The 25,537-nt window shown below is 37.3% G+C and overlaps 1 protein-coding gene across 6 annotated transcripts in view; it reads right to left on the minus strand.

The window, feature by feature from the left end:
- NBEA (neurobeachin) overlaps nt 1-25,537 on the minus strand; it is a 520,018-nt gene that overhangs the window by 21,260 nt on the left and 473,221 nt on the right. For 4 of the 6 annotated variants that reach the window (XM_063429275.1, XM_063429259.1, XM_063429266.1 and 1 more), the window contains 7 exons: nt 19,298-19,360; nt 18,840-18,929; nt 16,159-16,351; nt 15,338-15,409; nt 14,277-14,432; nt 13,527-13,697; nt 4,933-5,034 (listed from right to left, as the gene is read on the minus strand). In XM_063429275.1, coding sequence (XP_063285345.1) covers nt 4,933-5,034; nt 13,527-13,697; nt 14,277-14,432; nt 15,338-15,409; nt 16,159-16,351; nt 18,840-18,929; nt 19,298-19,360 — 847 coding nt within the window. The remainder of the gene's footprint in view (nt 1-4,932; nt 5,035-13,526; nt 13,698-14,276; nt 14,433-15,337; nt 15,410-16,158; nt 16,352-18,839; nt 18,930-19,297; nt 19,361-25,537) is intronic. The other 2 variants (XM_063429291.1, XM_063429283.1) reach the window with 1 other exon arrangement.

Consider the following 25,537-nt stretch of genomic DNA (forward strand, 5'->3'; position numbering starts at 1 on the left):
AGTAGAAAGAGGGAAGTGCTCATGCCATTGTACAGAACACTGGTGAGACCTCACTTGGAGTATTGTACGCAGTACTGGAGACCGTATCTTCAAAAGGATATTGATTCCTTAGAGAGAGTTCAGAGAAGGGCTACTAAACTGGTTCATGGATTGCAGGATAAAACTTACCAGGAAAGGTTAAAGGATCTTAACATGTATAGCTTGGAGGAAAGACGAGACAGGGGGGATATGATAGAAACATTTAAATACATAAAGAGAATCAACACAGTAAAGAAGGAGACTATATTTAAAAGAAGAAAAACTACCACAACAAGAGGACATAGTCTTAAATTAGAGGGACAAAGGTTTAAAAATAATATCAGGAAGTATTACTTTACTGAGAGGGTAGTGGATGCATGGAATAGCCTTCCAGCTGAAGTGGTAGAGGTTAACACAGTGAGGGAGTTTAAGCATGCATGGGATAGGCATAAGGCTATCCTAACTATAAGATAAGGCCAGGGACTAATGAAAGTATTTAGAAAATTGGGCAGACTAGATGGGCCGAATGGTTCTTATCTGCCGTCACATTCTATGTTTCTATTTCTCTTTTTATTGGAAGCGGGAGACAATGGTGGCTGCAAGTGGTATCTGCAATCTGTGCTCTAGGAGAGCTTTTTAACTCTATTTTGGGATGAAATTACCATATGTCTAAAAATCTTCTACTGTTAGACCTTCATTCAGTCTTATTGCTATTCTAAAATTTCCGTCTTGTATGCTTTTGAACTACAGCTACAGAAAATCTTAGCCAGTGTAAGGTGATGGTTGTCACCATACTCTAGAGGTTTCCTTACTTTTGCATAGCTTGCGCAGCCATTATCAGTAAGTATTCCTAATCAAATTATTTATTGACAACCAGGGTGTGAATAGGAATTTCTCCACCAAGGAACTTATTTGATTCTCAAAACGGCACATATGTTTAGACTTAAAAGTCAATGCAATGGAGAGCATTGGTTAATGACATCTTGCGCACAACAAAAAGTTAAATTATTCAAAGCATATTGTAAGATATTCAGACAAGGTTAGCTGGCTGCGAAGGCGAACGCCCTACACATATTTACAACAAGGATCCTGGGACGCTCTCAACAGTATTTGGCCTTTGCCTTTGAAAACCGAGAACACAGATGTAAAAAAGAAAAGAAAAGAAAAAAAAGGCAGCTTAGGGCTGATTGAATCTTTTGTCATTTCAAAGAAGTGTCTATTATTCACTGATGGGCGCACAACAATGAAAGTGATTTGGAATCTCAAAAAGTCACGAGGAGGATTGTAATTCTGTCTACAGAACATCTTTAATAATGATTGTTTTCCGCAAAAAAAAAAAGTGCTCAGCTTCGAAATATTGAGTTAATTTTATAAGCGTTACTTCTCTTGATGTGCTTTTTAACTTAAAGCCACTTTGTATTCTATGTTAACAAAAAAAAAAGAAAAAAAGAGAAATCAATACACAAGACCATCAGCAATCAACACCAAGAAGAACCCAAGTACTGCAGATGTTTGTAAACTACGAAATACAAAGTGTAATGTGCACTTGGGATATTATAGGCAACCCCTTCTTGGATGCCCCGTTGCTTGGAGCTGTAATCCAAATATGTCAAACAAGCAATGTAAAGACAGACAAAACGTGCAGTACCAAGGAAGACAACAGTATTTATTGGAGAAACACACTTAAACAGGATTAAGGCTTCAAAAGTCAAAACGTATTTTTGAAGGATTGGGTTTCTCCAATAAATACTCCTATCTTGCCTGTGACGGCACGTTTTGCCTATCCTTACTTTGTTTATAAACTACAGTTCAGAGGATTCTTGGTCGAGCATCAAAAAAATATAAAAATGCATCTGTAGTACCAATTTCCGCTATACCTGACCTAGATGATGACCTCGTGATCTTTTCCCCTCACATGATAGAAGGATTAGTATTAGGAAATACACAATAAAATATTATTTTAAAATAAGTTTACTGTTGCTTTGAGAATCTGTATGAACTCTATATGTTTAACTACCTATGCTCCCTGTACAGATTATAATGAGAGGATGCTTTCCGTCTGTTTTCCAGAGCTTTAATATTATGGCTGCAGTAGTTTTATTAATGAAATTTAACATGACTCCCATTGAGTTTCAGAGTAAGTGCACTCATGTCTTTTCATAATCTAGTTCGGTCAATGTACAGCCAGGGTACACATTGCATTGGTGGAAGTGGAGAACAAAAACCAAAAGGGGGAGAATTATGAAACGTATCACAGACATTTTTTAGGTAAATGCATTGTCCCCCCCCCCTTTTTTGGAGACACAATAGATCAGTCTTTCTGAGATGATGCTAGTCCATAAAGGCAGGTAGGAAGAAGCACCCACTAGAATTTGCTAAAAAAAAAAAAAGAAATCTCAACTATTCAGGTCAAAGATATTCAGGTCACAGATATAAGATTTTTTTTGAAGAAAATTCCTCACTCTCTGGGGTATTGACATCCCAGACATGCTTTGTATCCACCAACAGAATTTCGGACATCATCCAGGCAAGAAGGCAACCACTAATGGTGTATTGTAAGCCTTCAATGCAAACATTGCTGTTTCTGCCAAAACGGTAATATTTACATTGAAGGTTTAAAATAACAGGCCCATTACACCCAGGCCAATTCACTGAGACAAAGTGGCCTGGGTGACTTTAGTGGCCTTTTTAGATCGAAAATACATTTGTTAAATATCAGTGATAAATATAATGTTAAAAAGTGGGGTACATAATCCTTGAATATCATTTGTTGATGTTAAAACATTTTTTTATAAGTACGGTATTTCTCATAAGTTACAAAGACAAAAAGAAAATTCCAAGGTATTCTGTAAAGATGTCAACATGGGCATAAACTTAGTTTTACAACATTCAAAGCTATCGAAATGGAATAAACCAATACAAAAATAACTTGATTTATCCATCTATAATAAGCAAACCCCCACAGAAAAATAAGGTGTTTTTATGCCCCTCATTATAGATTCCTTCGAAAGGACATCTTGGTGTGTCAATAATATTAGATGTATCCTTGACTGCCATCTGGTGAAATGAAAACATATATTGACAATAACATTTGAGGTGAATGATGCACTACTAGAAGAAAAAAAGAAAGGCTTATTGCAAAGCTTTTGAGACAAGAAACATAGAGGTTCAAAGTATCTGGCAGCGGAGCTATAAAGTGGAATCTAGAGATTTCTTAAACCATTTCTGACATCTGTCCTCTTATTTAGGAAAAAATACACGCTAAATGAAACAGTATACTAAAGCCTCACAGGAGAAAATCCGATCAAAGGATCTTAGAATGTTCACTCATGTCAGGCACCGAGTAATAGCTTGTAAGCTAATCATCTGGGAAAATGCATGTTAATCCACTAGTCTATATCATATACGTCCCCATTTATTGAACAAAAAGGGATCAATCTAAGGGAGCCACCAAATACAAAAATGCAGCTTTACTTAAAGACGTTTGGTGCTTTCATAATTCCAGTTTTCTTCCACCTACATTTCATTGATAATCTCAAAATAATAATAATGTGTGTCTTGGGAGTATTCGTTCTAGCTATTCACTCATGCTCAAAATATTGCTTCACGTTCTAATTTGACATGAATAAAAACAGGTCCTCTCCTTTTTGGGGGTTACTCAGTCAGCTTGGTCCTAGACCCTCCCAGTGTAAACCTTAAAAATCCTATCAAACTACCACTTCCATCCTCTTCCAGCAAGTTGTCTCTCTGCACACGTACAATACTGTAAAGTGACAAACTATATAAACTGCTATATTAAATAAACGTGGAAAACAAAACAGAACAGAATTTTATCTATAATGACATGGTTCTTATCCCATGAACCTGTCGATAGTTAATATATAGAAACAGTGTTTTTTTTCATCTTTGGATTTTGCAATCTATTGTTTTGAGGTCCTGTACCTAAGGTAGGCAATCTTCGGCACTCTAGATTTTGTGGATTACATCACCCATAATGCTAATGCAGCCAAAATGCTGGTAAAACATCAGGGAAGATGTAGTTCACAACATCTGATGTGCCGAATTTTGCCTTCTCCTGTCATATACCAACCTCAACATATTATTTACTAATGCACCATCCTCAAAATAAGGCCCCTTTTAATGTCACGGGAGAGATACATGTTTGGACAGTTCAGCCACCTACCAGTTACTTCCATAAAATGTAATACCCAAGATGCCTCCATTTAACCAGGACTGCCTACTCTACCCAGTAAAAGGATCAAGGAGATCTCCAAGTATAGGGAATGGGAAGTTCCTAGATGCAAGCATCGATAGAAACATCACACATTAAACATATTCTGAGAGCCTTCTGATCTTAAACTGGAATGGCTCATGCCCCACTGTACTCCACGTGCAGTAGGAAATCATAGCTGCCTACAGTATAGCTGCCATATAAACAAACAGATATATACAAATCTGACCAACTATTAACATCTTATATTTTCCTTCTACTTTGGTCTAAAATTTGCATTAGTGATAAATCCTGTATGTTTCCCTATATGTTAAAGTATTTAATATCCAGAAAGAATGTTTCATGTGAATGATCATTATGAAATTATTGAGCACTGTGCAAGCATAGTGCTGGGTGATTTATTAGGAGAACAACTTTCGTAGACAATTTCCTTCCCCAATTAATTATTTTTTTCAAAGTGTACAAAGCATTTAATTCAATTGTTCACCCTGTAGTCTTTTTTATACGGCAAAGGCAAATTCCAAAATGGAGAATGCTGGTAGATGATATGATATGCTTTCCAGGGTGAAGTACTGCAATTTCATGTTTTATTTGAATTATATCAACTGTATGTTCAATACTATATTCTGTAGAAACTGAATGAATGAAATTGAATACAAGAAATATGTTTTAGTTGCACAAACCTTTAGCTCCACTGATAACGAGGCCCAGTTCGGCACACACTGATACACAAACAACTTCATGGTCGTGGCCAGTGAGAGCAGCTCGGGGTGCTGGGTAATCACCTGAAAACCAAATCAAAAGAGGTTTATATATTAAACACATTTTGGTCCTCTCAAAATTCTAAAAATGGCTACCAATGCCAGTACTAGGTAGAAAATGGAAATAGATAAATCTCTATTACATCTCCCATTTGTGGAGTACAAATTCTCAATTTAAGGTAGTCGTCATGACCAATGTTGTGTTGGCACTGGAGACATTTGTAGAGTACATTTCCCATAATGCACAGGCAGCCTTAAAGTCACACGTCTCCAGTTTGCCATCACTTCTCTAAAAGTTCATAAATTAAGCAGGGAGTTGTGGTATGTTAAAAACCTGAAAGATCTAGTCAAAGTCAGTTGACTACAATTAGGCGATGAATTTGCATAAGGACATATCAAAAACAAGCTCTAAAGGCATGCATCAACAACGTGTTACTGATTAGTAACAGACAAATGAGCTAACAATGTGAAATTTATATTTGAATAAAAAGGGGACTATATATCAAAAAACATCAACAGAAAATACTAACGTTCTGGGAGCAGTCAGTAACGCATTTGACCACAGTCCTCTTTACCTTATATCTACTTGTTTGTTACAATTTGTAGGATTGATTTGCTTGTATACTCATTGCCGAGAGCAGCAGAATATTTTGGTATTTATATATATATATATTGCTAATAATATTACAGTAGGAAATGTAAAATCTGTTGGTTAGAAATAAATGTAGGAGTGGCGATTCTTTATGCTTCTGCTCAAAAGGAGAAAAAAATGCCTTTTCCCTTCCAAGGAACAGATGCTAAACACAGAAATCAGTCAAAATTAAGCCAGGCACACTGTCACTTTTAAATGATAGATGTAGTAAAATGTTAAAGGCTACGGCTTCTTGTGAAGATGACCTATGGGGAATTGAAACCTTACTGCCTAAACTCAAGCAATTTTGGCAGTGGTCTGTATATCCAGCGATTTAACAGGTCATATTGGGACGAAATGTACAATGTAGGTTTTTTTTCATTAAAAAAAATGATAAAATAAAAAAAATATCAAATTCATCAGGCAGGTGAGACTTTTTCACACCTGACAGATTAGCAGTTTAGTAATCTGATACAAAAGAGAAGGATTTCAAAACCATTGGGAAAAAAAAAAATATTTTCACATGTTCATTTAAAGTGCACCTGTCAGAATTGAATAGAGAATACAATGAAACGTATACATTGCCCAAGCAAACATATCTAATAGTGCCTTTATTTTCTTTTTGTTCTGAATATTAATCTAAAAATGTAATAGGTGGCACCCTCATAGTTGCTCCACGGTTATACTGCGGCATGCCACAATTTGTTCCCGACAGCCATACACTATAGGCACTGTGGGAATCCGTGAATTTAATCTTGGCCATTTCAATTGCCATCAAAAAGCAAACAATCTTGTAAGCATAAAGATTCTTTATATGTAGAATCTGCACGTTTGTGGTCGATGTGTGGACTAAATATGTATTCTACCTAAATGCTACCAGCTATACATTTTAATGTTGTAAATAAAGAAGACATCTTTCTGACCTTATTTGGTTCCAAAAATAAAGGATTTAAAAAAGTATATAAAACACAAAAATCAATGAGAGATTCTGTTGGAGAGAAAGCACGGGACTGATGTGCACCATGGAAGGTAGATTAATCGAGTCTATATATTTTGTATTTGGATAGAAAGCTTGCTTATTTATCTAGAGGTTCAATAACCCGCAGATAGAGAAGACGACCCACACCTTCGGTGACTATCCTGTTTGAAGCACTGTAATGAGAAATGTCAGGTGAAGTCCCCCGATCAATGGAATTTCAGGCTCAGGGGAGACAACATGAATAGCATTGATCCTTTTAAAGAACACCAGTCAGATGGTGAATGTAATATATTGCACAGAGAGGCTCCAGAGGATAAGCGGGCAAGTCCGACATAGCTACCTGACAAAAAATTCAATCAGCCGTCAGAGCAAGCCAAAGCCTCGGCTTCTCCATCGTTCGAGCGGGAGACTGCTTCCAATTAAACTGTGCAAATTAATTTTTATCACTTTCAAATTAGTTTCTGGATTTGTGAAAGCTTGTTTTCAGCAATTGCTTTTGTTCCTTCTTCCCTTCTGCTCGGCTCTGGCATCATCTGCTTATGACACTGACACTCAAATATTTGGCCGCATATAGTTCAAGATTTTTTTCCTTTTTTTTTTGCTAAGGTTTTTTGCTTGTCGTTCTGTTTGCATAAATCAAAGAGTGGGCTGACTAATCAAATTGTCCTCTGTGCCCCATATTTAGGTCCCTACCTGTACTAATATTTAGCTCATTATCTGGTTGAAGATTAAAAAAATAAATAAAAAAATCTATTTACTCTAGTTTATCACTCGTGCAAACGTTTGAAAGCGATTCATTAATCTTACATTTACAAAGTATAATTGTAATTAAATATTAAAAATTGTAGTTTACCGGACAAAAACAAATGTCATTTGACTATGTACTCAATTAATATATGCTGTAATGAGAGGAAAGTAGCCGAAATGCAAACTCTAATGAGATGTGCTGTGTATATATATATTTATATATATATATGAATATATTATAGGTCTTCCATATGGTGGTATATGAAAGATCTGATCTGTCAGTAATGGCTTTATGGAAATAACAGTTATTATAATAGTTTGTTTAGGCCAATTGTGTGTCTGTGTAATTAGTGTTTGAATGATCACCCATATTAGACATACTGTGCAGAACATCACTGTCCAACATGGCCCTTTATGTTTGGGACAAGAAACGACTGCACCTCAACCACCAGATAGTGGGTGACGTTTATTGGAACTAGACACCAACCAAGAAGACCTCAACTGGACCTCTCTACCCTGAAGTGTTTTAGAAGATAAAGGACATTATCAACGTTTACTAGTCTTTGTTTCAGTAATGGGCTACTTAAAGGAATACTGTAGTGCCAGGAATACAAAGGTCCGTTTCAAGTCAGGAAGCCCTCTAGTGCTTTCTATGGAAGTGCAATGTTTTGTACCCAGACCACTTCAATTAGCTTAAGTGGCCTGGGTGCCTACAGTATGCCTTTAACATAATATTCACTCAATACTATATTTTTCCTCATATTTATCCCATATTTTAACGCAATGTCAACATATTTTAATAAATTAATTTTAATCGGCAAGTGGCAAGAAAAATAATGCATCTGCAATATTTTGGGCAATATCTTCTGAAATACATCTTATAACTACTTTTTGTTAACTCCTTTAATAATTTTTGTACACCTGCTATTAATGCATTGTTGATGAAAATTAAATGTTACACGACAGGGCTAAATAATTAACGTAACAAGACAAATTATCATTGTAATGATAAGAACACTAGATTTAAGACTGTACATCCTTATATGATAAATAGGCTTGGCCTGTAGTTGTGGGAGGGGTTAGCCAGCCTATACATTCTCAGCCCTCCCCTTCTTCTGGGCAGATACTTCCTTGTTCAGCCAGGGCCGCCATCAGGGCATGACAACCATAACAGTTGTCATGGGCCCGGCGGCCCTGGGGGGCCCGGCCGCCCGGGCCCCACGTGTGGGGCCCATCGGGTGGCCCACACACTTAGGGCCACCCGGTGAGCCCCCTCCTTCAGGGGCCCGGTCAGCGCTATGGCCGTTGTATAGCGCGACCCGGGCCCCTTTAAAAAAAAAAATAAAAAGCAGCCGCAAGTGCTGCTGGGAGGAAGTGCTCACTTCCTCCCAGCTCACTCCGCGTGGGAGGAGCGCGCCCGCCCACCCAGCCGTAAAGAGGGAGAGCCCGGCAATGAAGAGGGAGCAGCGCCGACTCCCATCATCCCCAGCCACCCTCCTGCAAAGAAAAGGTAAGAGACAGGAGGGTGTCTGGAAAATGAGCTGTGTGTGTGCATGTATGTATGTATGTCTGTGTCTGTCTGTGTGTATGTCTGTCTGTCTGTGTCTGTATGCATGTATGTGTATGTCTGACTGTCTGTCTGTGTCTGCCTGTATGTATGCATGTATGTGTATGTATGTGTGTGTGTCTGTATGTATGTCTGTGTGTCTGTATGCATGTATGTGTATGTGTGTGTCTGTATGTATGTCTGTATGCATGTATGTGTATGTCTGTCTGTCTGTCTATCTGTGTGTCTGTATGCATGTTTGTGTATGTCTGTATGTATGTCTGTGTGTCTGTATGCATGTCTGTGTGTCTGTATGTATGTATGTGTGTCTGTATGCATGTCTGTGTATGTATGTCTGTCTGAATGTATGTCTGTCTGAATGTATGTCTGTCTGAATGTATGTCTGTCTGAATGTATGTCTGTCTGTCTGTATGTGTATGTCTGTATGCATGTATGTCTATGTATGTATGTCTGTCTGGATGCATGCATGTCTGTCTGTATGTCTATGTCTGTCTGTATGCGTGTATGTCTGTGTGTCTGGATGCATGTATGTGTATGTATGTCTGTCTGCATGCATGTATGTCTATGTATGTATGTCTGTCTGGATGCATGCATGTCTGTCTGTATGTCTCTGTCTGTCTGTCTGTATGCGTGTATGTCTGTCTGTATGCATGTATGTCTGTGTGTCTGGATGCATGTATGTATGTATGTGTATGTATGTCTGTCTGTGTATGTATGTCTGTCTGCATGCATGTATGTCTGTCCGTATGTCTATGTGTGTGTGTATGTATGTATGTCTATGTGTGTGTGTATGTATGTATGTCTGTGTGTGTGTGTATGTATGTATGTGTGTGTGTGTATGTATGTATGTCTGTGTGTATGTGTATGTATGTATGTCTGTGTGTATGTCTATGTATGTATGTATGTCTGTCTGTATGTTTGTATGTATATGTCTGTATGTATGTATGTATGTATGTCTGGATGCATGTCTGTGTGTATGTCTATGTCTGTCTGACTGCATGCATGTATGTCTATGTATGTTTGTATGTCTGTATGCATACATGTATGTCTGTATGCATGTATGTCTGTATGTATGTCTATGTATGTGTATATGTATGTCTGTATGTCAGTATGAATGTATGTCTGCATATTATTATGAACGTAGGTCTGTGTGTATGTGTGTATGGATGTCTGTATGCATGTATGTCTGTCAGTATGTCTGTATATATGCATGTATGTCAGTCTGTATGTCTGTATGCCATTATGAATGTATGTGTGTATGGATGTCAGTGTCTGTATGTATGAATGTGTGTGTGTGTGTGTGTGTGTATGTATGTCGGTGTCTGTATGTATGTGTTTCTGTCTGTCACTATGTATGCCTGTGTGTATGTCTCAGTATGTGTGTGTCAGTATGTATGCCTGTATGCGTGTATGTCTGTTTCAGTATGTGTGTCTGTTAGTATGTATCAGTGTGTGCGTTTGTGTCTGTGTGTGGACCCAGTGAGCGGTATTTGGAGGCGGGCCCCAGGGGGCCCAGACCCTGAGCCGAGTTAGGGGCCCCAAAATTTCTGGTGACGGCCCTGGGTTCAGCCCATCCACCACTCCCTTTATAAAGACATTTACTTGGTGGTCCCTCTTTTTACAGGCTTACCCGAACGTCGGTTATACAACAGGATATACAACGTTACGTTAGGTGTTCTTCTATTGCCATGCTAACTTCTCTTACAATGTCATTTATTCATTCTTGCCATGTTACAATTACTTGTATACAACAATGTATTATTAATAGGTGTACACAAATGTAAAAGTTTAGCAGGAAGAAGTTATAAAATGTATTTTGAAAAATATTGAAGAAAAGAATTTGTTCAGTAAATATATTGACATTGTGTTTAAATTATATGAAGACAAATGGGGTTCTGAGTGACTATTGAATGTTAAGTAGCCCTAATTGGTACAACAAAGATCAATAAGCATTGATAATCTAGACAACATAAGTCACCTTTAAGCTCCAGGGTAGAGGTGTCCACTAAGGACTCCTTGGTCTGGGTGTGTAGTTCCAATATTTCTCATCCAGTATACACAAGCTAGTATTCTATAAACTATTGCTATGTGTTCGTCATGTGTGACCATATAAGGTATGAGCCCAGCAGAAACATATTGATATTTAATAAAGAATTGCAATGGTTAGATGATTTCCCCCTTAGGCTGAGTCCCAGGATTTGAACAGAAATCTTGGGCCCTTCGTGGACTTTGCAGATGTCAAAATGTCAAAAAGATGATCTAGGCCACATGCAATAGACAATGATAAATGTGGAAATTTAAACTGCTGGTGAATTTGGTATTGATAAATCCATATTAAAATCAAAGAAGACCACGAGTTTTTAATGCGGCCTGCAAAATAATTACAAGCATACATTCTGGGACTAGCTGTAGTTTTCTAACAATCAGAGGTTTTGGAAAATGAGGCTCACATTATATCTGTAGTCAGCAAGAAGCTTAAACTGAGATATAAGCCTCCCAGTGGCTGCTGATGTAAGCACAGAGTCAAAAATGATGTCCAAAGCCAGGATCCCCATGGACTCTGCTAGAAACTGTCTACGCTGCCATACCTATATATAGAATGTCAGAAAATTAGCATCAACACTAGTAAATAGGAAAATAAAATAGGCTGCTAAGTTTATGCCTAACAAGGCTTTTTAAGTTTAAAGAACCATTGTTGTTTTCATGTTAATATTGAGTTTATGGAAATCAATGATTCTGAAGTGGTCATGGTGCTCGGAGTCTAGAAATTGTACAGCGCTGCGGAATCTGTTGGCGCTTTATAAATACCAGTAATAAATAAATAAATAATGTGCAGCTTTTTGTATAAGGTATTCAAGCCCTTTGCTGCCGAAAGTGTAACTGCACGTCTAGCAGTGCCACTGGGGAGTCATTAACCAGCCTGGAACAAGAGTTTTGGGCTGGCTAATGTGAGTTCTGGGTATATTGGACTTCTTTTGTCAGCAAGCCCAGCCTGCCGCTGTGTCCAACCTGCCCATGTCCTCCCCTCCTTGCAGCAAGTGGGAGTAACGTTAGCAGAGATTTGGGCTGGTGTGAGAACTCTGTGTTGGAACGTTGGTAAATATTAGCTTTATTTTTTTTATTTATTTTAGGTTGGTGGTGGGAGTAGGATAGGAAGGGATACACTAACCAAAAATAGTGTTTTATTAATAAAATCTCAATAAAATAAATTCACCTTCTATTGATTTTGGCAGGAAGAATCCAGGATTATTCCCTAAAGTGAAAATGGATGGGAATTCAAATTGAATTTCAAAATCTAGGCAACAATAGCTGATTTAGAAACATTCTCCGTGTCAGTTCTACGCTAAGTTGGACTATTTTGGCCTTCTGTTTGAAATTGTCTTTGAATTCCCAGCAATTGTCACTTTGTGAATAACCCATTGTACACATTGTACACACATACAAATCAAATCAAGAAAAGGCTCAGTTAAGGAGAACAGATCTATACACTACACATTCGCAAATGTAACTTTACATTACACCATTACATTAGGTTTTAAATTATATTTGCAATGTTTTAGCTTAATTTCCTATAGTGAACAACAAGCTGCGGCAAGACAGACTGATCTGAATTCAAAGGAATTCAGAGATAACATTTTAAAACGGACTGTGCCTAAAAATCATTCATAGTTGCTAATTGGATGCACTGAAGCTGAAATGGATAATTAAGAATCTTAAAACGAGTCAAACACCTAGCCCGGCTAATTATAGTAGCCAATCATCATGTTCCTACTCTTGTACATCACCCTTATAAAATATCTTATCTTCACCTTTAGATGACGGGTTTTGAAATGTAATCCTTTTGTGAGCTTATCATGAGCATCTTTTTCTTTTTATAGCCATCCTAACGATGTTAACTAATTGGATTTAACTTACATTGCAAAACCTGCTATCATTTTTCCCCAACTAACAAGTCCTAATTTGCTTATTGAAATGTTGCTTAATAAAGCGCTGGTGAGCTATAATGCTTACTCAGCTTCACTTCCACAGAGTTTGCAGAATATAGTCATTTCTCTGCCTAATTTCAACACAGATGTTATATATTTTTAGGTTTGTAGAAACACTAGGCAGAGTACAGCGTAGGGATATGTAATGCGTTGTGATCAGAGAGTAGAGGCAGCAGAAGGGTTTTACGACAGCATTTACAATATGACTGGATTCCATCTATGCTTCTTCTATATATTTTACCAAAGTCCACTAGATGTTTGAAATGGTTATTGATTACATTTTGCCCAGCTCAGTGTATCAATAGAATAAGGCTTATATTTAAAGTGGCACAATGAAATTGTACCTAGACACATATCCTTAAAAGCAAAAGACAAAGAAAAAACAAAACAAAACTAAACCAAAAACATTAGATACATTTCACTTAAAGAAACTACAGAAAATCCTTAACCCGTGATGTGTTTAAGTAAATGGTGTAATTTAATTAGCAATTTGTTTTATTATTTCAAATGTTTGTCCAATTTGTATCCGATCAAACACTACAGGAGAAATGATTTAACAATCAGCAGTGGTGATTTATTCAATTCAAGTTGATAAATGGCACTTACTGTTATTTGGGTTGTCACCAATGATATGATGTCTCCCACTCCAGTACCACAGTAATAAAGTTGCATCACGGGATCCAGAGACAATGTAACAATCACCACCAATGTACGATTCTGATCTCGCAAGACAAGTGACCACATCCCAGTGTCCAAAGACAATCTGAGTCAATTTCCCTAATTAAATGAATAATAATTAACATATTAACAGACATTTATCATAAAGAAGCTTTTATGCTGGATGGAATGAAAGGCACGTAAGAACAAGACATGGCAGACAAATGAGATGCCCAGTGCCATGGGTCAAGCATTGGAAAGCGATAAGTGGTCAGAGAGTTTATAATTTGGAGAAGTAGATATTGAATAGACAGTGTTCGCTGCAATGCAGATTTAGTTCAAGGCAGTATAACAAAGTACCTGGGTGGAGTCTACACACTAGACATCATCGTATGTAAAAATATATATCTAAACATACAGGGATAGGCAGGGATGGTGTGTGTGCCTTGCAGAAACCGTACATTAAACTTTTATATATGTAGATCACGTGAAGAATGAAGGCTAGGAAGGAGAAGGAAACTGGGGCTAATGAATTAAAGCTATTTGCAGAGATTTAAATTAAAATATATAAATTGAAGGGTATGAAACAGGCACTGGAGTATAGTATGATAATCAAACAGGTATTTATCTTCCAAACTTAAACCATAATCATATTTATTTATGATTTATTCCTGCTTTGCTAAATTATAATAATTTTACCTGTTTCTGTTGAGTATACCCTGAAGCTTTTGTCCCAGAACCCACAAATAAGAATGTAGCGATTGTCAGCCGTGACCACAAAACAGTGTGCATTGATCTGTATGCTCTGATCCACTAGATCTGTAATCTGCCGCTTGCTGACTCCAGAGTTATTGGCTGCAAAGAAAGAAACACAACATATAACTATCTTGCAAACATAAAACAGGAGAAATAATTAAAAAAAAAAAAAAAAAAAAAAAAAAAGATATTCCTGCTTGTTGGCAATGTAAAAAGAAACTTTAAGTGCCAAACGATATATTCAGAGAGGCTTAGAGCAAGGAGAGACAGTGGCACTAGCAAGTGGATACATCGTCATCTGCCATTTTCCTTTACATCTAAGTACTGGCTCAGACATATACAAGTTCATGCAGCATGTCTGGACAAAGTTGGAATTAAAACCCTCCTAGACAAAATTTGGATTCAGTTGCAAGGTAAAATCAGAGAGGCAGCCAATAGATTCTTAATCGTTCAATGTATTGAGGGTGAGCAAAGATTCACATTCCCCTCTGTTATGGTCAGATATATGAAGAAAAAATGTGTTTGGATTAAAGGGATAAGAATGTAATAAACCTCTATAATCTAGCAGTGGTACAGGAGTGGCAAGAATGTTGCAAAGTCCTTCACTGTCCTTCCAATATGTTCCATAATCTAATTCTGATACTAGCATGGTAGCACTGTCGTTTTAGGGCATAAAGCTGCATACCGACACAAAACTGCTAGCAAAATGTAAAGTTATGGGAGCTGTATGTAGATGGCTGTGTACAGTAACACCTCCTGCATGTAACTCAATGGCATCTCACAACTCACAAGCTATAAATTCTGGGATTGCATCATTTTTGAGAGCAGCCACCTCGGAAGACTCCAGGTTGCAGATAAAAAGTACAAGTATAAGTATAATTTTAGTTTAATACTTGCTGGCACTATGTACAAGCTAAAGGTATAGCAATCTGAATGTATATCTGCTACCCACATACAAAAGATAACAGTTCAGGGGCTCAATTTATTTTGCCTGCAATTCTTACCAATCAGTGAATCCATTTCGATGGGCAGGTGATGGGCTTGGTCCAATGAGTAACCAGGGGCTCCCCTCAGGCCTACAAAAAAAGGAAACAAGATAATATATTATATCATAATTTCTTGGACTGTAAGTATCTATTAGCCATTTATGGGTCAACGAGTGTACAAAACTGCACTAACATTTGTACTGGTAGATGTTGTACTTTTGATTTCAACATGTGTACCAAGTGAGTGACGCAAATCTAAAACGTGCAGGAAAAAAAGTGTTGCCACCTTGAGCACATTTTCCTGGACAGCTCCTAGTTCCACATGCTGCTTGGGGTACATCAATAATTCATAAGCAGCCAGAGACAATCGGTCACATGCAGGATCCCATAAGGAAAACAATAGCTTGTGAATTGATTTTGCTTGGCAGCATATGAATTCTTCATACATTCAGGTAGCATTATTCACACACCTTCTGAATTGATAGCTTTCAATGGCAACATGACTGAGGAGGCAGCTCTAAGTGGAAAGATTTAGGATCTAAAGAATGCTAGAAAACCTGGCTGTTGGCATACAATATATCATGGCAAGTTTTCGCAGGCCAAAAACAGGTAAAAATGCATCTTGCAATGGTAGCAAACTCTTGCCCCAATTCACATAACACCCAAATGTAGCTATATCTCAATCGGTTTTCGTCTAATAAGAGTAATGGTAACACTTTTTAAACTGGGATTAGTCTAATCAATGCACAATTAAAATATCATAGGAATGTCCGATCTCTGAGCCTTTATGATTCATTCCTGCCGGTTAAACTTTATGTTCCTGGAGGATTAACACATACCAACAGTATTATGCCATCTATTTACAGCAAACATCCTGCTGCAGGTCACGGTTACCACCGCAGGGATGGTCAGATGAGGCAGCGTATTGGCCGCAACATGGGTGACTGGTGAGTTCGATGGAAATTTTAGCACCATTATAACATCCTGCTGCATCTGATCTTTAAACATGAGCGGACTCTGCGGAAGGAAACACTGTTGAATAAAAGAAGGAAAGGAAAAAAGAAAGGACAGTTAGTAAAGAGATCTATGGGATAAGTAGGTTAACAGTAAAGGAGTAAAATAATGGTACAAAACTATTAGCACGCTAGAGAACACCTGCACCTCCTATAGAACTGAAGCTGTATTTAGACTGTAACTCCCATCACGAACACCTTGACTGCGCAGGGCTATGGTGATTATAGTGATGGCCAAGTATACACAGGCTATAATTCCATTAAAGGAACATGTTCTCAAATGCCAATTTTTATTTCCATGTTATTCAAGTCAGTGATTGTGTAGTAAAAAAGATGTACGTTAAAGAGATTTTAACTTTTCAGTGTAACTAATAGAAAAAATTAAGATTATATACTGAGAATAAACAGAGAGGCTCCAACATAAACTCTGACAATTTAGATAGGAAAAGCAGTGAATGGAGGAATTCCAGTGCAATGTCAAAATGGACAGTGAATAATATTAAGCAATGTTAATTTCAGAATTAACAGAGATTCGAATAATGAAAAATGAATATTGACCATTTCTTCTGACAATATATACGGAATGATGTGTATGAGGCATGCTGGGGGAAGAGCTTCTCCTATCCCATCGTTAATCTACCCCTGAGCAGGACGTTTCAACCTGTCATCATAATCAACATGTTAAACAACCTGCGACTGAATGAAACATCTCACTTATTCAGTGTCTGTGCTGGCTTTAAGGTAATGATGGACAGGACAAGGAGCCTCGTGTTGGCATGCAGTATTTGGGGCAGATTGTAATTATTGCACAGGACCTCAATGATGTTCTAAAGGCAATTTCAATCATATTGTTTTTAATGTTGTTTTCTTATTATCACGGTGTAAATATTTGTTAGGGTGCTTGGTATTGTAAGTCTGATATCCACATACTATACTATATATTTTTAAAAAGAATAAAATGTTGGAGTAAAATGGGCAATAACAATGATAGTGTGCACACAGACAGGCTGTCCAGATCGTCCTATTTAGGATAATGGGTGTACTATATTGATGTCTAATATCCCCACATTCTCCTCATTCCTCACTAAAGAGAGAGCAAAGGAGGAAATTAAAATATATATCTTCTCAAATTAAATGAGAAGGAAGACTATCACATAAAACCTCTTAAAGGTTCATAAGCATCAAATTAGACATGTTTAAGCAAATGTAAAACAGCTTATCTAGTGAATGAGCAATGAACTGCTTAATCTGAATGTACACAACCAAGATGTTAAAGGGGCTTTATTAGCACCATCATTACTACAATGAGCTCAGTGGTTATGTCTTCAAAGTGGCTCTGTAAACCAACAGCGTTAAAGGGTTACTCCAACTTTCTTCCTTTACAGAAATATGGATTGGTTAATGACATATACGGCAGCGAAGGGGCTTAACACTTTATGTGCAGCCTTTCATAGCGAAACGGTGCATAGACTCCAGGTACCATGACCACTTAAAATCTCTGAAGTGGTCATGGTGCTTGGTGTACTCATTTAAAGGGACACTCCAGTTTCAGAATATAAAACACTGTTTAGTGGGTATACCCACAAATAAACCATGCCATTTAACTATACATTGGGAGTACATCTAAAACCATATTGCAAAAGCTGTAGTTCTTTGGTCTGCTGCCTTTGCAAGCACTCCATTTCTTTCCCAGACCAGACTTTCTGTGGCTGTCCAATCAAAGGCTTCCCAATACAGTTCACCACTAATCTAAGCAACAAGTAATAGGACTGGCTGTCTGATTGACAGCCAGGGGGGGTGTAACAAGAAGAGATTGAAATGAACCCAGCAGGTCCGGTCAGCTACCTGCTCTAAAATGTACATGTTGCTGCATATCTAATTTTGGTGAATACGATGTGTGCTGCTTTCATTTTGGGAATCCTATGATTTTTCGGGGAGATACATTCAGTTTGGAGGGCAGTAGTGGTCCAGTAATATTTGCTAGTGAAGTATCAATTCACATTTGACCTCTGTATACTTATGTATTGGACGATTACTAGAATAGCTGCAACCAAGACTTAATGCCTCACAGTAAACATAAATGTAATTGTAAAAAGACAGAGCTCTAATATGTGAAATAGAGCAAACACTTTTCAATGACAGACAGTTGCTGTGGTCTATCAACATCATATCATATTTAATAGTTAGTACATGTGAAACTTTGTTTTTCTTAGATTGAGTGGCTATTAAATAATAATAAAATTAAAAAAACTAAGAAAAGAATGAAGAGTGTGTGACGGGTATCAGAAACCTATATACTTATATTTTGATACGTCTTTTTCGGTTTAACCCAAAAACAAGGAAATCGTATTGGTCCTTGTGCACAAATAAAAAACACATTAAAGAAAAACATGAGCATCTCTGCATAACACACTGTGGGGGAATAAATATATAATTTTGTATCAGAGATGAGGATTGACCCTTGTGTCTACAAGAAATAAATTTCCCAACAAGCCGTTATATCTCACCAGGTGCATGGCAGAGCTTCGAGGCGGATGTGGTTCAATAAGCAACTGAGATGGCGTCTGTCCAAAATTCTGTATCTGTGCCTCCATGGCCTGCAGGGAGAGAGGAGTGATTGTCATAATCAATATGCATCAAAGAGATAGGTCAACACCACTATTTGACAATGCAAGCACATCCCAAGTCAGCCATGAAAAAAGTCCCCAAAAAAAATCACCGGGTGCTCTTCTCTCAGGCTGCAGACTCATCCAAGTGTTAGTATGTTTGTAGACAAGCTTTGCTTTCTCTCAAGCATGCTTCAGTTAACCAAATAACTTTTTTAAAATTCAGGATCTGTGTTATATGTGGAAGTTAACCTGTGCTGACATGCAGTTAAAGTACTCGAGAGAGGTCTCGGTCTCCCATGTAATACACAAGTGCATATTAATACCATAGTGGCCCATAGCTCTGTACACAAAGATACCTTAACATAATCCCCAGTGAGAAGGAAAGTGTGGGGATCTCTAATAAAATACGCTTCGGGAATCTTCAGGACAAATGAGAAAAACAATGTTAGCATGACAGTATATATAATTAAGTTGTGGCACATATTATATACAGCATATAATATATTCTACGCAAAACTATTAACAGAAATCCAAAGAAGCTGGGCTAAGAATCATAAAATCTTCGAGAGAAAAAATTTATTTTTTCTGAAAACTATTAAAATAATACAAAGCCACAATCTAGAAATTAGTTAAATGCTTAGTTTTTAAGGGTCCTTTAAAAGAGTTGTTGTTTAGGTTTGTCAAAAAACAAATGCTGGCTGTTGTACTGATGTGGGATAATCGGCGACACACCTCTTTAACAGACAAATTCTGAGATAGGAATGAGTTTAGGATTGCTATGTGGTTGTGTTTTCTATGGAATCCAATAGGTACAACCGAATATAGAGGCAGCTCTAGAAGGTATGAGAAAGAAAAAAAAAGTAACTTTAAAAAGAGAAAAATTTAATTCTGTCCATGAGATAACCAATAATTTCTGTAATAGTTTCTGCAAAAACAGAGCAAGAATATCATCAGGCATTTGTAATTAACTGCCTGACTTCTTGTCAAAGCCTACACGTCAGCTCAGCAAATTCCGCAAGGTGTCAGACAGAAGAGAATGCTACGATAGAACTCCCATCTAACAAGATTGTTTCATGTCTCGGGAGAATAACTTGCTACAAAATATTGTCAACTCAACCTCGTGAGCAATGTAAGGGGATCAGTGCCTATTCAGTGAGAGCAATTACTGACCTTGCAAAGGCGCGCACAGAGTTCACCCAAACCCTCAATTACTATTAATTACAGCAAGTGTCCATCTGAGAAGTGTCCAAATAAACCTGTGACTTGAGAATTTGCACTTGTAAGGTCGGGTCACTGTGAAACTCACAACGTGTAAGATCCATTAGAAGGTGAATAAAACAGGGTACTTGTACTACGCCTCCTATGTTGCTGTAATAAACTGTAAAATATCTAGAATAAACTAAATATAATAGGTCTGGAGATAAAACTATAGCTGAAATTAAGTGTGGTTTCCCATTGTCAGAATCTTTTTATTTTAGTTTTTATTTTGTTGTGCAGGTTCAACATAAATGTCCACATTGCCACAACAGCGTATACAGGCATACTTTGCAACATATATTAATACAGTAGCGGCATTTATATACACATAGCACTTTTTACATATTAATTGTGTAGTTGTGGTGTCGTCTAGTGTTTCGGGCATGTCCAAGACCTGGTGGAGTCTGTGAGTGTGCCTTCTTAGGGTTTATCTTAGGACATGTTTTGTGTCTTATGGGTCTGTGTGAGAACCAGCTATGGAGGCGTATTTTTGTACATGTGGTATGAGGTCCGTGGGGTCTCCCCAACGTGACTGTCCGTCTAGTCCCCGGTGTGCGAGGGTGAGCCTTGTTGTGAATGGGGTGCACTAGGATGGTGTGTGTCCCTCCCCAGGGATACCCTCCTGTCATAATGGATATGTTTTTAACTGTGTCGTCTATGTTCGTGTGGGGAGGTAAGTCAATTGCAGATGCGGTCGGTAGTGCGCCCGGTTGTGAGTATTTGCGACCCCCGGTATAGGGTGCAATGAGTGCCGCTGCCAAAGTGTGTCGGGTGCGTGAAATCTACTTTGGGGAGACTTATACGGACTTTTGTGAACTAGGGAAAAGTCAATTTTGATCAACCAAAACTATATGGGAAGGAAGAACTTGGATGTTGACCATGTGTAAGTTCTCAAGAGAACAGAGCGGGTCATCTTGGGCAGGAGGCCATATCCCAGAGAGTGCGTTATCAGCAGTCTCCGGGGTTCTGGGGAGAAACCCCCTATTGCAGTGTCCCTCATGGTATCTTTCTTTGGTGTCAGAATCTTTTAAGCACATCAAGGGACGTCCTGTTACAGGATAAACTTTACATACAAAACAAAGATCTTAGGAGACAAAATGCACGATCCACAAAAAAGGACTTGGAAAACAAACAAAAATGATTTAGTGGTATGAACTGAAAAAAGCTTGACGCATTTAGATTTTAATGTCTTATTCTACAGTCAGGTCATGAGATGGCTGAATTAAAGTTCCCTGTTCAGAGTAGAGACAAGTTATTGTAAGATTGGGACTCTGCGGAGGTCAATGTCCTGGGCAAGGGGATAAATGCAAACTTTAGCTGAATTTATCAGCAACTTGTTTGCCACGCACCTGGACAAAACCTATACTACAATGACAGTTGAATGTGCAAGAAGTTATTTTATTTTACTTGTTATTTGGTCGCCTCTGTGTTGTTGTAAAAGTTTGAATAACTCATTAGGCCATGTTATTAAACAACATAAGATCCACTACTGAGACACTCCATTTAAATGATTTATACATGGATTTAAATGTCTATAAAACAAATCATTTTATCCAAAGTTCTCAACAGGTTCCTGCTGGTTTGAAAGACATGGAACATACATTTTTATACATATTCTAGAACAGAAATTGTCAACCTTTTCATGCAATGTAGCTTAAGCAAATTAGTTCACAATCATCTCAGGTGCAGAGTGTGAATTGTCTGGAATTATTCAGTTAACCATGTTAACTAGTCTAAGCTGAAGAGCATACTTGCATTTTTTGCCCCAATAACATTGCAACCATATGTTATAACAGATAAATCTTTTGTGGAAGACATTTATTGAAAATAACCTCCGTCATTCAGTACTATATTGTGGAACTGTAATGGGCACCACACTAGTCTTTACAACTAAAATAGGGTTTGTGAACTAAACAGGGAACTAAGGAAAACTGGGATGGTAAATTGTAAATTGGAGAATTTACAAGCTCATTTTGGCATAAAATTAGCAATCCCCGGATTAGTAATAATCCCTTGTGAATGGTCATACAATGGCATATTTTGACGTCCTTTTATAATGATGACAACTCTAAATAGTATTTAATCCCCAACAAAAGTGTTGTTTATATACAAGAAAGAGATACTGGCCATCGTATTAGGACTGTCCTGTCACGTCTCACCACAGGAGAAGACTGTCATTGTAAAGTTCATTAGAAACTACAGCTTTACAACTGCAATATAAGTTAAGCTGTCATAATTTTCTCAGCCAGGGATCCCGTGCTGTCAAAGTGTCATTTTTTTAATCTGACACAGGGAAGAATATTATCTGTTCCTCTGACCTCCTGATATTTTAATGCTATAATTGCTGTGCTTAGTGCGGCAACCACGATTTCACCTGTCAACCAAGAATGAATCAATACCCTCAAGCATCTCTTCACATTTTAACATTTGTTTTGGCACGCATGTTTCATTAAACATAGGACTAATGCGACGTACACCTGCACAAGAAAATGTAATTGACAGAAAATGTGTCACACAAAAATCTTGCGGGGAGAAAAATATTTATACATGTATATATTTAACCACATGTCGTTAATTGCAAACATGCCTGAAAATGCACAGCTATTGCCGCTATTTGAAATCTGATTTCCCAAATTGCCTGTCCCATATTAAAAATTTAATATATCGTATTGAATATACCACAAACGTTTAGTTTTTTCAACTTGCAAATTAGACACAATTGGCTCTAAAATTTTAGCTCCACTGTTGGAAATCTCTAGAATGGAGTCAAAATAAGCATTAAAAGGAGACTATAGTCTCCGAAAGAACTTTAGCTTAATGGAGCAATTTTGATGTATAGATCATGCCCTTGTCGTCTTACTGCTCAATTCTCTGCCATTTAGGAGTTAAATCACTTTGTTTATGCACCCTAGTCACACCTCTCTACATGTGACTTACAGAGCCTAAACACTTCCTGTAAGGAGTCATCTAATGTGTACACTTCCTTTATTGAGAATTCAGTTTTTTTTGTTTTTGTTTTTTTTATAATTTCTTATGTCCTGTTTTGCTAATAGATGGCTAGACTCTTCAGGAGCCTCCTGTGTGTGATTAAAGTTCTATTTAAAGAGCAGGAGATAAACACTTTTAAAATAAGTTGCAGCTAAAAATTAAACCATTCTGTTTTCATGCAGACTGTGTCAGTCACAGCTAAGGGAGGTGTGGCAGAGAATTGAGCATTAAAACTTCAGAGGCATGATCTATATACTAAAACGACTTCATTAAGCTAAAGTTGTTATGGTGACCAAAGTTGTTATAGTGTCCCTTTAACCGAATTGTGGTGAAACAAAATAATGAGACAATCTGCATGGATCTAAACCAATCTATCCTATACAATATGTAACATCCAAGCATCATAAGGGGAAATTATAAGAACACTCTAAACTGGGGTAATTTATTTGGAGTGGCACTTGTATAAAAATAAAGGAGAGTCTGGGCAGGTTAGATAGAACATAATGAAGGGAAAAGGACACATAGAACCTTCTTGCACCATAACCTATTATTAGAAGTATAGGTGGCTATGGTGCTGGTGCAGTCTATTTAAAAAATCTGTGACATACACAGCAGCAATGAGTGACTTTGTTTCCATGGAAGATTGACAGAGTTAAGTACGTCAAATTGTCAAGAATTCCAGACGATTCCCATGAACAATCCCAGAATGAATTGAATTAATATTTTGTATAAGAAATTAATACATATATTTTTTTATTTTATTGAACTGAATTATTGTTTCAATATTTTGTTACAACAAATTATTCAAAAATGTATATATTTTTTTAAAGCTATTTTGCATTTGTATAATATTGTAAAATGCTTGCACTATACGCATATATCTATATATCATTAGCATATCACGTCAATGGTTTTAAAGGATATGTAGCTCAACTGTCTTAATTCCTGTATTACTTGGACATTATAGAAGTTTGCGTCTATACTGTAGGAGGAGAACATGCCTGGCGATGTATAAATTAATGCTTGTTTTACATACACCAGATGGCAGATATCCTGGGGAAAGGAGTGCGTCTTCCACATCTCAGAAGAACTCATCTAGCAGCTGTTGAACTTCTTGAATACCCACATTAGATTTAAATATTCTACTATTTTGCTACATGAAGACTGGGATAAATATTATGTGGACATAATGATGCACATAGCAAGGTAATATGCTTCCCGAATGTCAGACATGACAATGTCTCTGAATCTCCTATGTAATAATGTATTGTTCACACACATTTATTAGGCCACACAATTGAAGCTACAAAGCAAGGAGTGATTCATATCTTGATTATGCTTAATGAATAAATGGCTCTTTGTACATGGTGTATAGACCTTTGTAAAACCTGTATGTGCTTTATTCTAACAGTGGATCTTAAATAAATCTCTTATAGAATTTCCCGTGTGCCCTCACAGAATCGTTTTACGCAGGTCCTCAACTCCATGCAGTCTCTGTGCTTATGTTAAATGGGCACTTCATGTACCATAACAACATTTCCTTCTTGCAAACATTATACTGCAAGAAGGCTCCCCCTCTCAAATAGAGTATGAATTACCAGAAATTCAAGAATGAAGTCAAGGTGAATTTCAAATATCAGGCCACAATAACCAAACTGAAATTAAAAAAAGCTTTGTTTTCATTACTACTAAGTTGGTTTTTGAATTACTAATTAGTTTTTTTTATATTTTAAAATTAATATTAATTTCCCTAAGATGAACACTTTAATAGTCCTGTCAGATTGTTATAAATGCAGCAACACTACTTCTCCCTAGATATAAAAAATACGTGTATGGCTCAATGCAGCTGCAAGCCATAAAATGTCCAGAGTCCTAGCTTAAAATGAGACAAGATATGTTGAGCGGCCGTGACATGGGGAACAAAATATATTCCCTTGAACAACAGTTTTAGCCATGACATGGAAATAAAATCTAATTGTATTCTCTTGCACGGCAGTTTCATTCATTCATTCATGAAACTGTTGCCGAGTGCGGATTCTCCTATCCCAGAGTGTATATTTTATGAATTAAGTATGTAACACATGAAAACTGGAGTAGACTCTATCCGTCTTTTAATATTGTGTTAATAAAAGCACGGGCTAAAGGCTAATCTCACAATACATATTTTCTTCTTCAGAAGAGCGGTACCGTGGTAAGAGAGCTGGGGAAAAGGTTCTGAAAGGGTACTGTAGTCCCAAATAAATCCTTAAAAGTGACCTGCCACAGGCTGGTTTTCAACAAATTAGTAGGATTTTGTTTTATTGCGGTGTCTGAAAAACATATACTTAAGTAGTTGCTCACTTTAGTACAAC

This window comes from Pelobates fuscus, chromosome 1 (assembly GCF_036172605.1).
Source record: "Pelobates fuscus isolate aPelFus1 chromosome 1, aPelFus1.pri, whole genome shotgun sequence".
Lineage (NCBI taxonomy): Eukaryota > Metazoa > Chordata > Amphibia > Anura > Pelobatidae > Pelobates > Pelobates fuscus.